This window comes from Orycteropus afer, unplaced genomic scaffold (assembly GCF_000298275.1).
Source record: "Orycteropus afer afer isolate SDZICR_OR568_19922 unplaced genomic scaffold, OryAfe1.0 scaffold00384, whole genome shotgun sequence".
In the NCBI taxonomy this organism is placed as follows: Eukaryota; Metazoa; Chordata; class Mammalia; order Tubulidentata; family Orycteropodidae; genus Orycteropus; species Orycteropus afer.
In genome coordinates, this window is record NW_006921971.1 from 2,443,496 (window position 1) to 2,460,609 (window position 17,114).

A 17,114-nucleotide genomic window follows, 5' to 3' on the forward strand; every position below is an offset into this window, starting at 1 on the left:
AAAAAAAAAAAAAAAGAGGCCTTGAATCACGGACACTTTACTGGAGAAGAAAACAAAGCAGGAGACCTCACACTTCCCAATCTCAAAATTTAATATACAGCCACAGTAGACAAAACAGTCTGCTACCAGTAAAATGCTAAACACATAGACCAATGGAACAGAATTGAGAACCCAGAAGTAAATCTATTGACGTATGGAAAGGTAATCTTCAATAAAGGGTCAAAATCCATTCAATGGGGAAGAAACAGTCTCCTCAAGAAATGATGCTGGGAAAACGGTGTAGCCATTTGAAGAAAAATGAAACAGGATACATATCTCACTCCACACACACAACCTAACTCAAAGTGGATCAAAGGCCTAAATGTTAAACCGAAACCTACAAAGTTCATGAAAGATAACATAGAGACAAAGCTAGGAGTCCTCATTTATGGCATAAATACAGTATCAAAAATACATAAAAATGTACAAACAACGTAAGATAAACTATATAACTGATACCTCAAAAAAAAAATTCCTCTTATACTTATCAAAAGAATTTACCAAAAAGAGATATAAGATGGTGGACTAAGCTATACCACTCAGACCCTAAACAACAAAGTCTTGAGAAACAAAGTGAAGCAGACATGAAGGACAATTCAGGAACCCTGAGCTTCAAAGGAAAGTATAGGAAAGTAGATCAGATACCAACTAGAAGAAGATGCTGAATGAGCAGGGAATAAGGAGATATATGGAGTGGTGAATTGCCACCTGGCCCAGCAAAGCATGACCATTTTGAATTACTGCAAGCAGCATTCCAGTCGGGGCAGGACACACATAACCAGCTACACTCAACCAGCACCACAATGGTGCCCACACCAGTAACCTGTGCCCCAAAAGGTATTATCTACCCCTTTACTCCACACAACATTCTGGTGACCAGAAGCATGGCCTCCACACCCTTCCAGCAGTAGGTCAAGCCCCTCCACACCTGATGTTCCACTCAGACATCCCCTGCCTGCACCAACACCGCCCCCCACATCGCTCCACTCCCCCAGTGGCCTATGCACACACTAACAGATCAAGCACCATGTGCCCCCCACCTCAAACATCTGTAAGGAAAGCCTTGTGCCTGTTCTATGCTGCTGGTTTTGGGTGGGGTGTGTGTGTGTGTGTGTGTGTGTGTGTCTTTTTTTTTTCCTGTCTTTTCCTTTTTCTTTTTTTTTCCTCTTCCCCCTGCTTTTTTTTTCTTTTTTCCCTTTTTCTTTTTTCTTTTTCTTCCTCTTCCAATCATGGTGTAATGAATTAGTTGGTATGACTCTTCTAGCCTTGGTCTTTGTGACTCCCAACAGATTACTGGGTTATAGTTGTTGTTACATGCCGTTAGTAGGACCTGACTCATAGCGACCCCTCCATGGCTTCTGAGGCAGTATCACTACAGAAGTAGATTGCCCAACCTTCCTTCTGAGGAGTGGCTTGGGGGTTTGAACCGCCAGCCTTCTGCTTGGCAGTCAAGTGCCTTATGCACTACACTACCATGCTCCTGATTACTGGGTAGAACTATGCAAGTATGAGGTGGTTGTGGCCCACCAAGGGGATCGGATAGTTTGTTAGTAATGTACATGAGGTACATGGTGCCCCTGTGGGAGTGGGACCATAGAAATAAGGTGTGTGCACCCCTAATGTGGGGGCTGGTCAGTTTTGTCATTCTGTTAGGCTTAAAATGAGCCCTTCTACAAGAAGAAGGGGAGATCTCACTGCCATCAAGACAAAAGAGTTGGAGGTGGAGTGGAACATGACCTTGGACCAGAGATCCCTGCAATGGACCTTCTTAATAGAAAGACTTTAAAACATATATTGACAAAAACAGCAAACAGAAATCCAGAATATTAACACTAAAGTTTCAAAAATGGATAACCCATTGGAAGAGCAAAGGAGTAGAACTGAAGCAATGGAATACAGATTTAGTGAGACTGAAGACAAATCACTTAATACTAATCTATTAGAGGAACAATCAGGAAAAAAGAATGAGAAAAATAAAAAAGAAGAAATTTTATGAATTATATGGGATACCATCAAAAGCAATAACTTACTTGTCATAAATTACTAGGAATTCCAAAATAGGAAGAAATAAAAGGAAAAGAGAGAGAGAGAGACCTCAGAGAGAATTTTTGAAGATTATTGGAAGAAAGCATCTCTATCATCATAAAATACAAGAAGATATGCATTTAAGAAGCCAAATAAACCCCAAATACAACAGATCCCAAAAGAAAATTATCAAGACACAGCATAATCAAACTTTGCAAAGCCAAAGACAAAGAGTAGTCCTGAGAGCAGTTCAAGATAAACCAAAAGTTACATACAAAGGAAAATCAGTAACACCAAGCTCTAATTTCTTGGCAGAAACCACTCAGGGAAGAAGACACTGGGAAAATATATATAAAACTCTGAAAGAAAAAAAACGCCAACTAAGAATTACACACCCATCAAAAGTGTGCCTCAAAAAAGATGGGAAAATGAGGACATTTACAGATAAAAAGAAATTAGGGGAATTTGTAAAAACACAGACAAACCTTATAAGAAATGCTACAGGGAGTCCTTCAGGCAGAGAATCAACAAAACAGACAAAAACCTAAGATTCAGACACAGGACAACACAACAAAGAAATCCATTTAACAGAATCATATCAAACAGAAGTATCAAAAATAAAATAAATATACAAGACTGACAACAGGGAACCAGAGATATCAATTGGTAAGCAAGTGACAACTACAAAGCAAAAACAGGGAACAAATGATGTAATAACAGAACTTCCAAATGGAGAGGAAGTCAAGATGATCTCAAAATAGAAAGGAATGTTTTAAACGTGGGAAGAAAATCAAAACTACAGCGTAACTGCAAAGAAAATTAATAACCCTTCGCACCAAAATAAAAAGAGAAGAAAATAATAAAGATTCAGTGAACTATAAAAAAACAGCAACAAAAGAAATTCCGTGGTGGGGGGGGACTTCAGCAGAGAAAAATATATGGAACAAAGAAGCCATCAGTGTTATCAAAATCACACAAACACACACCAAAACAACAGCAATGATTTCTTATCTGTCAATAATATTGAATACAAAGGAATTAAATGCACCAGTCAAAAGACAGAGGGTAGCAGAATGAATAAGAAAACATCAATATGTTGTCTACAAGAAATGCACCTTAGACACAAAGACAAAAATAAACTAAAAATCAAAAGGTGGATAAACATATATCAAGAAAATGGCTTCCATGAAAGGAGTAGCAATATAAATTTCCAATAAAATAGACTTTAAGATAAAACTCAGCCTAAGAGAAAAGGAAGGACATTATATAATGATCAAAGAGTCAAACAAACAAGAGGACATAACTATAACAAACACCTACGTACCCAATGAAAGAGACCCAAAAATACATAAGTCAATCTTTAACAGAATTGAACAGAGAAATAGATAAATAGAATACTTTAAAAATATACCACTTTCAATGAAAGACAGAAAAACTAGAAACTCAACAAGATACAGAAGATCTAAATAACATAACCAACCAACTTGACCTCTTAGACATATACAGAACGTTCCACCCAGCAACAACACAATACACATCTTCTCCAGCACACATTAAACATTCTCCAGAACAAACTCTATTTTAGGCTACAAGGCAAGCCTTAATGAACATTAAAACATCAAAATACTACAAAGCATCTTCTCAGATCGCAACAGTAAAAAATTAGAAATCAACAACAGGAAGATCAAGAGAAAAAAAAATCAAATTGATGGAAACTGAATAATACCTGGCCTTAAAACTACACGTAATTAGAAGTAAAATACAAAGTAAAAAGTTCTCTTGAATAAATAAGAATTTTTGTATGTTGTATACAAAAATCTTAGGGACACACACTGCTCAGAGGAATATCTATAGGAAAACAACACACATACCAAAAAAGAAGAAAAAACAAACATCAAAAACCTTAACCCAACAACTCCAACAATTAGAAAAACACCAAAACAAAAAGCCTACAGTCACCAGTAGAAAAGAAACAATAAAAACTCCAGCAGAAAAAAATGAAACAGATAAACAATAGAAAGGATCAATAAGTCTAAAAGTTGGTTCTGTGATAGGATTAATAAAATTGAAAAACCATTGGCAAATTTAACAAAAGAAAAGAAAATGATGTAAATAAAATAAATAAGAAATGAAATAGGTAATGTTACAACAGAATCAATTGAAATAAATTTTAAAACCTAGAGGAAATGAACAAATTTCTATAAACACATTTCTTACCAAAAAAAAATTGACACAGAAAATTTGAACAGACTCATCACAATAGAAGAAATTGAACAATTCATAAAAAAAAATTCCCAACAAAAACAAGTCCTAGCCCAGAGGGCTTTACTGGAGAATTCTATCAAACATTCAGAGAACAGCTGAAACCAACTCTACTCAAACTATTTCGGAACACAGAATAAGTATAATCCATCACATAAATTAAACAAAGGAAAAGAATCAAATGATCATATCAAGCTATGCAGAAAAAGGATTTGACAAATCCAACACCCATTCCTGATAAAAGTATTAAGCAAAATAGGAATAGAAGGGAAATTCCTCAACATAACTAAGGGAAAATACACAAAACCAATAGCCAACATTATTTTCAACAAAGAGAGACTGAAAGCAAGCTCCCTGAGAACGGGAACCAGACAAGGCTGGTTTTTTACCACTACTACTACTAAATATCGTATTGGAAGTCCTAGCCAAAGTAATAAGGTAAGAAAAAAAAAGTAAAAAGCATCCAAACTGGCAAAGAAATAGTAAAATCATCTCTGCTTGCATATATGTGATCCTACACATAGAAGACTGCAGAGACTCAATAAGAAAACTACTAGAACTAATACAAGGATTCAGCAAAACAGCAGGGAGCAAGATCTACACACAAAACTCAGTCAGATCGCTATGTTTTGTAAGAATTCTGAGGTGTACAGTACAGCTGACAAGGGACAAGGTTGCAGTCACTTCTCTGGCACAGCCAGCTACCCAGAGGGACTAAGTAGTTGGACCTGTGGGCTTGGGACCATAGTTGCAGGTGATATGGAGCTCAAATGGCATAACATACTACACAAAACATTGTTCCATGTCCTACTTTGGCGAGTAGTGACTGGGATCTTAAAAGCTTGCAAGCTGCCATCTAGATGCAACGATGGGTCTCTCCTTGTCCAGAGCAAAGAAGAATAAAGAAAACAAAAGATTCATGGAAACAATTAGTCCAAGTGACAGGTACACCATGCAATCTGCAGCCTTTATGACTATGAGACCAGAAGAACTAGATGGTACCCACTCAGAGGGGGTCTATGCAGGAAATCCTGGATAAAGTAGGAGAACAATGTGGAATAAAACTCAAAATCATTTGAGGAGAAATAAAAAAAAAAAAAAGGGAGGACCAGTTTTGCTGGTCTGATAGAGCCTGATGGAACCACTGAGACTATGGCCCCCAGCTGCCCTTCAGGTCTAGTATTCAACCCACACCTGTGGCTTCCAGCCAAACAAAAGACAGGCATATGAGGTAAATTTTTACCTGAGACAGATACACTCCTTGGATAGAACTATCATGGGAGAAAGAAAGGCTATGTGTGCATAGGGAGGCAGCTCAGGGGTCAGGAGAGCATGGAGGGATGCACACAGGGAAGAGGTAAGCATGGGGAGGAAGTGGGAGGGGAGCTGTTGCATTGTGGGAAATTGTAGTCAATGTCATGAGACAAAGTGTATGTGAATTGCTGTATGGAAAATGAATTTGCTCTGTAAACTTTAACCCAAATCACACACACACACACACACACACACACACAAAATCAGTCAGATTCATCTTAACTTTTTCTGAGAACTCTGAAAAGGAAATCAGGATGACAATACCATTTACAATAACCACCCAAAAGATGAAGCACTTAGGAATAAATCTAACCAAAGACACAAAAGAACTATACAAAGAAAGGTATAAAATACTATTACAAGAAACCAAGAGACTAACCTAAATGAAAGAATATACCATGTTCATGGATAAGAAGGCTGAACACTGTGAAAATGTGAATACTACCCAAAGCAGTCTACAAATATAATGCAATTCTGATCCAGATTCCATCATCATTCTTTAAAGATAGAATAGTACTCACCAATTTTATATAGAAAGGAAAGAGACCCCAGATACACAATACTAAAGAAGAAGAACAAAGTAGGAGTCCTCACACTCCTCAATCTTAAAATCTACCATATAGGTATAGTAGTTAAAACAGCCTGATAGTGGTACAATGACAGAACAGAACTGAGAACCCAGAAGCAAATCCATCCACTGATGGACAGCTGATCTCTTTCAAAGGGATGAACCCCATTAAATGGGAAAGAGATTATCATTTTAACAAATCATGCTGACAAAACTGGCTATCAATTTGAAGAAAAGCGAAAGAGGATCCATAGCTCTCACAATAGACAAAAACTAACTCGATATCAATCAAGGACGTAAATGTAAAACTTAAAACTATAAATATCATCAAAGAGAAGTTAGGGGCAAACTTAGGTGCCCTAATACATGGCATCGATACTTTTTCAAACATATCTAAAAATGAACAAACAGCCAAAGACTAGATGACTCGTGTCTCCTAAAAATTAAACACTTATGCACAATACAAGACTTCACCCAAAGAGTAAAAGGAGAACTTACAGACGGGGGAAAAAAATGGCAATGACATATTGGACAAGGTGCTGATCTCCAAAATCTATACAAAGCTTCAACACCTGAACAACAAAAATACAAACAATCAATGAAAAAATAAGCACAGGACATGAAGAGATACTTCACCAAAGAAGACATTCATGAGGCCAACAAACAGAAGAAGAAATGGTCTCCATCATTAGCCATAAGAAACGCAAATCAAAACATCAACGAAATGTTTTCTCATACCAGTATTAACAACAATGTTCAAAAACAGAAAACAGCAAAAGCTGGAATGGATGTCAAAGGCCTACGACACTCATACACTGCTGGTGGAAAACTGTAAAATGGAGCCACCACCGTGGAAAACCATATGGTACTTCCTTAAACATTGAAAACAGAAATACCATATGATCCAGCAGTTCCACTACTAGGTGCACATCCTAGAGAAATAAGAGCCGTGACACAAACAGATATATGTGCATTCATGTTCACAGAAGCATTACTCACAACAGCAAAAAGATGGAAACAATCTGTGTCCATCAATGAATGAATGACAAATAAACAAAATGTGGTACATATACACAATGGAATACTACACAATGATAAAGAATAATTACGAGTCTGCACAACATCATATAACATGGATGAATCTGGAGGACATAATGCTAAGTGGAAGAAGTCAATCACAAAAGGACAAATATTTCATGAGACCACTATCATAAAGTCAAAAATAAGTTTACACAGAGAAAGCAACATTTTCCAGTGGTCTTCAGAGATGGGAGGAAAAGAGGAAGAATCACTTACTAGATAGCAAAAATGTTAATTCTGGTCAAAGACAAGGCAATTCACAATACAAGAGAAGTCAGTAAAATGTGACCGAGACAATTGCAGACACTGAGAAGTCTGCATGAATGAAGACAACTATTCTGCAACAACAATAGTAACAATGAAAAATTTGCCACATAGGTAGAAAGGTGTTATATAGTTGTGGGAGGGTGCATGGGAGTGTATTTACATGCATATACAGGTATGTTGTTGTTGTTGTTATTTGCCCTTAAGTTGGACCCGACTCATAGCAACCTTTCCTTGCATTTCCGAGGTGGTATCACTAGGGGAGTAGATTGCCCAGTTATGAGCATTTGCATGTACATGTATGTGCTGCATATATATTCATATACATAACAGAGTACATGTGGCAGAGTCATGCAAACTTCTTAGACATATCCAAACATCACGTAGGACTGAATTACTGGGCTTAAATGCTAGGGACCATAGTCTTGGGGGACATCTAGATCAATCTGTGTAATATAGTTCACAAAGCTAATGCTCTACATCGCAGTTTGGTGAGTAGTGTCTGGGGTCTTAAAAGCTCTCAAGAGGCCACCTAAGATACAACTATTGGTCTGTTCCTGCCTGAAGCAAAGGAGAAGGAAGGAAAACAAAGACTCGAGGAAGCAATGAGTCAACAGGACTAATGGCCCCCATGAGCCACAGCCTCCTCAAGCCTGAGACCAGAGGAGCTGGATGGTGCCCATCTACGACTCCTGATCGCTCTGACCTGGGACACAACAGAAGGTCCCAAATAGAATGAGTGAAAAATGTAGAACAAACTTCAAATCCATACAAAACACCAGACTTAGTGGGCTGATAGAGACTGGAGCAAACCCTGAGACTACTGCCCGAAGACACGCTTTTAACCGGGAACAGAAGCCACTCCTGGAGGTCACCTTTCAGCCAAATAATAGAGGGGTGTATACACCAGGTACACACCAGGGGCACAGAGCGGACTTGAGGGGAGTGCCGACACATTGTGGGGCAGCACCAGGGTCACAGAACAATTGGGATATGAACTGTTGAATGAGAAACTAATTTGCTATGTAAACTTTCACCTAAAAGGAAATATTTTTAAAAAAAGAAATAAAAGCAAATGTAAACAAAATAACAAAATAAATAAAAATAAATAGAGATTTATATCAAAACTAAAGATCCCCATTCCAAGGCACAAATTTCTTTTGAATCATTTACTTTTAAATTATTTTCCAAGAATACATTTAGAAATGATCATTAAGGTGATACCCCTTTATAGGAATAAACTCCTATCCCTTAAAGAGGGAGCTCAGGTGGCACAGTGCCTAAGGCATTTGACTGCTAACCAGAAGGCTGGTGGTTCAAACCCACCAGCCACTCCTCGGAAGGAAGGTTGGGCAATCTACTTCCATAGTGATACTGCCTCAGAAACCCAAGGAGGGGTCGCTATGAGTCAGGTCCGACTCAACGGCACATAACAACAACACAACGCCATCCCTTAAAGAAGGAGCTCTGGTGATATGGTGCCTAAGGTACCTGACTGCTAACCAGAAGGCTGGCGGTTCAAACCCAACAGCCACTCCTCGGAAGGAAGACTGGGCAATCTACTTCTGTACTGATACCACCTCGGAAACTCAAGGAGGGGTTGCTGTGCATCTGATCCAACTGGACAGCGGCGAGTTTTTATAGCAGTGAATGTGATCCCATTTAGGAATAGGATTTTCTTTGTTATGTTAATGAGACCAGATCTGGGTAGAGCAGATCACTTTGAGATATGGAAGGGCAGACAAATAAGGCCCAGAGGCAAGGAAGCAGATAGGGAAAGACAGCTGCCAAGCTACATGAAATACAGCAAGACCACCAGGAATCAAGGAGTGGAGGCTGAAAGGAGGCAAGGACCTTCCCCAGAGCCAACAGACAGACAGAACACCTTTCCCTTGAGCTCACGTGCTGAATTCAGATTTCTAGCCCCTAAACTGCAAGAGTACAAATTTCTGTGCGTTCAAGCCGCTCACTTGTGGTATCTCTGTTAGAGCAGCACTAAGAAACTAAGACCCCATCCCCAAAATAAAACTTTGTCTTCACCTACCTTGCGCGGTTGGAAGTCATACTTCACACAGTGCTGAAAACCTTTGCCTTTGGACTTGAGTGACGTGACTATTAAACAGTTTCCAACAAAATGAGCAGAGTATCCAACTCCTTTGCTTGTACGAAAGCTGTAAAGAAAACTGAGAATAGTATAATGCCCTCTGCTAAGAGAACCAGGTATCTACTACCCATTAAGAAAACACCATTACAAGAAAAGTATATACTGTCCTGTAGGACAGACGAGGAATTACACGCACCAGATGCAGATAAAAACATGAAGAATTTCTATATAACTGAAAGGCAAGAAATTTGAAACAGAGAAATATAAGACCATGGAACGTTTTAAAATTTCAAATTCAGAAGATCCTGAAAGCACGAGAACAGAGTAATGGCCACCGAAAGGCTGACAGATTCGCTCTGCCTTCAAGGCACATCTACAATTAGCAGATACAGAGACCATTAATACGCAGTTCATGTTCCAGAACAACTTGCTCTCTAATTCTGCCATACATTTGAACATGGCTAACCAAAAAAAAAAAGTCAGAGCCAGGTTTGGCAAATACTATGGCTAACCAAGGGAAGCAGTTCACACTCAGTCATATCATAGAAAAGGTGTCACTGAAATGAAGGTGCACTCTCCCCAACTGCCCATCCTGCAGTTCAACCATTCATATTTGGAGATTCCAGCAGGTGTCTGTTGGAAGCGATCACAGCAATCCAGACAATTTCTGTAAGAAAGCTTACATGCCAACAACAGCTGTTAGGTGTTTTTTGTTTGTGTATGTCCATTTCTGAGCCAATCATTCCAAGAGCTTTTAAAATATTCTCTCATTAAATCATATGTGATAGAGACTATTATTATCCTTATCGTTAGAGGAATGTACCAAAGAACGAGACGAACACTAAGTGGCAAAACCAGGACTTGAACTCTGGCAATCTTGTTTCAGAGAATGGCAACTATTCAAGGAGTCAGTACAAGTAAGCACTGAGAAAGTCTGCCATGCAGTAAGATAAGCAGGGAATGTTGGATGTTCTTAACAACTATACTCAGTGCTATTGGCCGACCGAAACGCCCAGGCTCTCGGTCATTACAGAGCAACCCAATCTGCTCCTTTCTACCAAAGAAGTACTCCTGCTGGATTATAATTTCTTACATGGCATTATGATTGATGTTTTAAAGGCTTCTCTCAGTTGATCAGAGAACAAGGTAAGCAAAGAGGTAAAGTAAATGCAATGTGGTAGGAGGTTTGTTTGCCCACACCCTGATCAGAGACAAGCCTCTTCACAAAAAATCCATACATGCTGATCTATCTATGTGTGTATATGTGTGTGTGTGTATACATATGTATTATATATGTGTGCATATACATATTCACACAAATACATATATTCTACTTAATGTCACCTTAATACTATTGCTTTGCAAAATTCAAATAATTAAAAACAAAGGTCATAGAATTAAAGATATTACTTACCAATACAAATAAGGCTTATCCTTATCCACATTAATATTATTTAATGGATCCATACGAAACCACGTGTTCAGAGTGAACCCATTCTGATAAGGCCACTTTGCAATAGGAGGCAATGCAATTGCCTACAAAAAAAAAAAAGAAAAGAAAAAGATACAAAGTATCAGATAGAGGAAACTTATAGGAACTTAGGTCAGATACGGTTTCTACAACTTAAAAAATAATCAAGGACCTCGGATAAGCAAAGCACTATTAAAGAAGAAGAACAAAGTAGGAGGTCTCACACTGCTGGACCTCAAAACCTATATATAACCACAGCAGTCAAAACTGCCTGCTACTGGTACAGTGCAGACACATAGGCCAATAGAATAGAATTGAGAACCCAGAAATAGACTCATCGGCCTATGGTCAGCTCATCTTTGACAAAGGGCCCAAATCCATTAAATGGAGAAGAGAATGTTTATTTAATAAATGGTGCTAGCAAAACTGGATACACATTTGCAGAAAAATGAAACAAGATCTGTACCTCACACCGTACACAAAAACTAACTCCAGATGGATCAAAGATTTAAACGTGAAACCTAAAACTATGGAGTTCTTCAAGGAAAAACTAGGGGCAAATTTAGGGGCCCTAATATATAGCATAAATAGACTACCAAGCATAACCCAAAATGCACAAATAGCAGAAGAGAAATGAGATGAATGGGATCTTCTAAAAATCAAATTTTTATGTGCTCCAAAGACTTCTCCAAAAGAGTCCAAAGAGAACCTACAGATTGGGAAAAAATATTTGGTAATGATATATCTGACAAGGGACTTATCTCTAGAATTCATACAATACTCCAACACCTCAATAACAAAAAAAGCAAATAATCCAATTAAAAAATGGGCAAAAGACATGAATAGACACTTCACTAAACAGGATATTCAGGCAGCCAACAAACATATGAAGAAATGCTCATGATCATTAGCCATTAGAGAGATGCAAATCAAAACAACAATGAGATACCATCTTGCCCCAGCTCTAGTAGCAAACTTCAACAGAAAATAACAAATGCTAGCGAGGATGAGGAGAGACTGGGACTCTGATACACTGCTGGTGGGACTGTACAATGGTACAACCACTGTGGAAAGAAGTATAGCGATTCCTTCAAAAGTTGGAATTAGAAATATCATTTGACCCAGCCATTCCATTACCAGGTATATATCCTAAAGAAGTGAGAGCCATGATAAGAACAGACATATGCACACCCATGTTCATCGCAGCACTATTTACAATAGCCAAAAGATGGAAGCAACCAAAGTGTCCATCAACTGAGGAATGGATAACCAACTATGGTACATACACACAATGGAATACTATGCAACCCTAAAGAATAACCTATACTCTGCAAAATATCACATAACATGGATGAACTTGGAGGACATTATGCTGAGTGAAATAAGTCAATCACAGAAGAACAAATACTACATTAGTCCATTATTGTAAAAGTCAAGGAATGGTTTATATATGGAAGGAAATTTTCTTTGTTGGTTACCAGGTGTGGGAGGGGAGGAAACACTGTTAGATAGGTAGAGATAAGTATTGATTTGGGTGAAGACAAGGGTCATGTACCAAATGTGAGTGGCACTGAGGAAGAGGAAGACACAGAGAGGTACATGGGAGGTGCAGACAAGAACGATGAACCCTTCTGCACATACAGCACTGCGTTGTCAGTGAAGGCAAACATGAGTACGCTGGTGGAGAGATGGGTGGACAGGCTGAAAATTAGGTATGTCTATGTAGCAGGGAATGTAACCAGGACCATGTACTGGGTGGCAGACAATGGTTCTACAAGCATATTTGTATGTTCTGTAAGAATTCCCAGGCGTATAGTAGAGCTGACAACGGACAAGGTTGTAGTCACTTCTTGGGCACAGCCAGCTACCCAGAGGGAGTGAGCAGTTGAACCTGTGGCTCAGGACGATACTCACAGGGGACATCAAGCTCAATTGACATAACATACTACACAAAACACTGTTCCACCTCCTACTTGGGTAAGTAGCAACTGGGATCTTAAAAGCTTAAAAGGAGCCATCTAGAGGCAACAGTGGGTCTGTCCTTGTCCAGAGCAAAGAAGAATGAAAAAAAAAACAAAGATTCAAGGAAACAATTGGTTCCAGTGACTGGTACACCATGCAATCTGCAGCCTACATGACTATGAGACCAGGAAAACTAGATGGTGCCCAGCTACCACAGTCAACCACTCAGAGGGGGATCTATGTAGGACATCCTGGATAGAGATGGAGAACAATGTGGAACCAAACTCAAAAATCATTTGGAAAAAAAAAAGGGAGGGGACCAGGTTTGCTGATCTGATAGAGCCTGATAGAACCACTGAGACTATGGCCACTAGCTGCCCTTCAGGTCTGGAATTGGAACGATACCTGTGGCTTCCAAACAAACAAAAGACAGGCACATGTGGTGAACACGGAACATTCACACTAGGTAGATATATACTCCTTGGAGAGAACAATCATGGGAGAATAGAAGGGCTGTGTATGCACAGGGATATAGCTCAGGGGGCAGGAGAGCATGGAGAGATGGACACAGGGAAGAGATAACTATCAGGAGGAAGTGGGAAGGGAGCTGTTGCATTGGGGTAAATTCTAGTCAATGTCATGAGACAAAGTGTATGTGAACTGCTGTATGGAAAGTGAATTTGCTATGTAAAGTTTCACCCAAACCACAATAAAAAAAAAATAATTTAAAAAAATAAAAATTAAGGGATTAATATCAGAAAATCTTGATCAAATATGTAGAGAATATCATCATATCAAAATCATCTATAAATATAACTCACTGACACAGAAGCAGTGTATTTTCAAACCTCAGTGAATTAAGTGCCATCTCTAGGGTGCATTCTGGTTTTCATATTGTCCTATAAGAAATCCCCTCATAGTTTCACCAATATATAATCTCTCCTACATACACCCAGTATTTTCAGTGTTGTAGGGCTGATGTTAGGTTTTCAGTAACATTTCATTTGATTAAAGGAGGTTGAATGTTTTAAACCAAAGGTAACTGTCAGAGAATGTTAACAGAATCAACGTTGAGAAAATAACAGTATGAAGAGAGCGAGCTCACAACGTCCCTAATGCTGAAACCGCACAGGGGAAGGCCTGGGATGCATGAGCCAGAACCCTCACCATGGAGACTCCTGACCAACAGTGATTCATGTCCACTCATCAGAAGAGAAAAAATACAGCAGCAGTCAATAGAAACCAGACACGCTACAGAACGTGTGGCAAAGTGGTCGATCCCTCAGTGCCTACAAGCATTTCAGTGCACACACTAATTTTCTAAGAGATACTCAAAACATCTGCACATAAAAGATGGAATGGATAGATAAACTAGCCATGTTGACTTTTAAGGCATCTCCTCACAAAAATGGATATCAAAAGAGACTCTGAAACTTGCCCTTGAGTGAAGAGTAGTGAAAGCAAATGGAAGAAATGATAAAAGAGCCGAACAGAAGATTTCAAAGACCAGCTCGAGCAGACAAAACCAATTACTATAATGAAATGTGCAAAGATCTGGAGCTAGAAAACCAAAAGGGAAGAACACGCTCAGCATTTCTCAAGCTGAAAGAACTGAGGTAAAAACATAAAACTCAAGTTGCAATATTGAAAGATTCTATGGGCAAAACATTGAATGATGCAGGAAACATCAAAAGAAGATGGAAGGAATACACAGAGTCACTGTACCAAAAAGAACCGGTCGATCTTCATCCATTTCAGGAGATGGCATATGTTCACGAACCAATGGTATTGAGGGAAGAGCTGAGGGAATTGGCGAGGAAAAAGGCTCCTGGAATTGACGGAATGCCCATTGAGATATTTCAACAAATAGATGTCTCACTGGAGGCACTCACTCGGTAATGCCAAGAGATTTGGAAGAGAGCTACCTGGCCAACTGACTAGAAGAGAGCCATATCTGTATCCATTCCAAAGAAAGGTGATCCCACAGATTGTGGAAATTATCAAACAATATCATTAATATCACGTGCCAGTAAGATCTTACTGAAGATAATTCAAAAACGCTTGTAGCAGTATATTTACAGAGAACTTCCAGAGGTGCAGGCTGGATTCAGAAGTGGACATGGAACAAGAGATATCATTGCTGCTATCAGAAGGATCTTGGCTTAAAGCAGAGAATACCAGAAAGATGTTTACTTGTGTTTTATTGACTATGCAAAAGCATTTGATTGTGTGGATCATAAGAAATTGTAGTTAACATTGAGAAGAATAGGAATTCCAGAATACTTAATTGTACTTATGAGGAACCTGTACATAGACCAGGAGGCTGTCTTTCAAACAGAACAAGGGGACACTGCATGGTTTAAAATCAAGAAGGGAGTGCATCAGGCCTGTATCCTTTCACCATAGTTATTCAATCTGTATGCTGAGCAAATAATCCAAGAAGCTGGACTGTATGAAGAATGTGGCATCAGGACTGGAGGAAGAATCATTAACAACCTGCGATACGTTGACAACACAACTCTGCTTGCTGAAAGAGAGGATGACTTGAAGTACTTACTGATGAAGACTGAAGAATACAGTCTTCAGTATGGATTACATCTCAATATAAAAAAACAAAAATCCTTACAACTGGACCTATAAGCACCATCATGATAAATGGAGAAAAGATTGAAGTTGTCAAAGAGTTCACATTGCTTGGTTCTACAATCAACACCAATGGAAGTAGCAGTCAGGACATCAGACAATGTACAGCACTGGGCAAATCAGCTACAAAGGACCTCTTTCAAGTGCTGAGGAGCAAAGATGTCTCCTTGAGGACTAAGGTGCACCTGACCCAAGCCATGGTATTTTCAATCACCTCATATGCATGTGAGAGCTGGAAAATGAATGAGGAAGACCAAAGAAGAGTTGATGCTTCTGAGTTGTGATGCTGATGAAGAATGCTGAAAGTACCGTGCACTGCTAAAGCAACTAACAAATCTGTTCACAGGAAGTGCAGCTGGTAGCGAGAATGGTCAAATATTGTATCATCTACGTTGGTCATGTTGTCAGAAGGGACCATTCCCTGGAGAAGGACGTCATGCTTGGTAAGGTGGAGGGTCAACGAAAGAGGGGAAGGCTCTCAACGATGTGGATTGACACAGTGGCAGCAGCGATGGGCTCAAGTGTAGCAAGAGTCGTGGAGCTGGCTCAGGACCAGGTGGTGTTTTGTTCTGCTGTGCATAGGGTCGCTATGATTCAGAAATGACTCAATGGCACTTCACAACAACAGCTCCCTGTACAAATCCTGCATGTTTCTGATAACGGCCTTTCTGATATATAACCAAGAGCTCCCATATTGAAAAATGCTTAGCATACAGAGTGAAATTCCGATTTCTTCAGGTTACACAAGACACCTCACATATACTATGGCTCTAATAAACTATTAAAGTCTACAGTCTTACCCTGCATCCCAGAGTGATCCTAAATATCTCAGGTGTTGTCTGACCCCAGCTCACTTGTTCTTTTACAACTCCCATTTCTTGTACCTGATACTGCTCTATCCAATACACTCCTCCTCCAGCAAGCCCCAGTGTTCCATCAGGTAGCTAATCTATCCGTCTTCTTTGAGCATTTCCCATGCATCACCACATCTTAACTTCTCTTTTCATTGTTTGCCCATAGCACTCAGCACCAAAATCAATGAAGACACCCACCTCTCCTACTACAACGAGCAGTTCCTGCATCCCTCTATCCATTAGAGAAGGGGCCCTGGTATTGCAGTGTTTAAGCGCTTAGCTTCTCACTGACAGGTCAGCAGTTTCGATGCACCAGCCACTCTAAGGGAGAAAGATGAAGCAGTCTGCTGTGGGGAAGATCACAGCCTTGGAAACCCTATGAGGCAGTTCCACTCTGTCCACTAGGGGAACTGTGAGTCAGAATCGACTCCATGGTAGTGGGTGTGGTTTGGGCTTTGCTTCTGTGAAGATTGACAGCCTTGGAGACCCTGTGGTGCAGTTCCACTCTGTCCTCTAGGGGCGCTGTGA

At 39.5% G+C, this 17,114-nt stretch overlaps 1 protein-coding gene across 1 annotated transcript in view; it reads right to left on the bottom strand.

Annotated features, from left to right (window-relative positions):
• The window catches only part of NBEA (neurobeachin), a gene marked incomplete at its 5' end in the record, with an annotated part of 985,874 nt that overhangs the window by 797,077 nt on the left and 171,683 nt on the right, over nt 1-17,114 (bottom strand). Inside the window, 2 exons of the mRNA XM_042782600.1 lie at nt 9,597-9,723; nt 11,071-11,192. Coding sequence (XP_042638534.1) covers nt 9,597-9,723; nt 11,071-11,192 — 249 coding nt within the window. The remainder of the gene's footprint in view (nt 1-9,596; nt 9,724-11,070; nt 11,193-17,114) is intronic.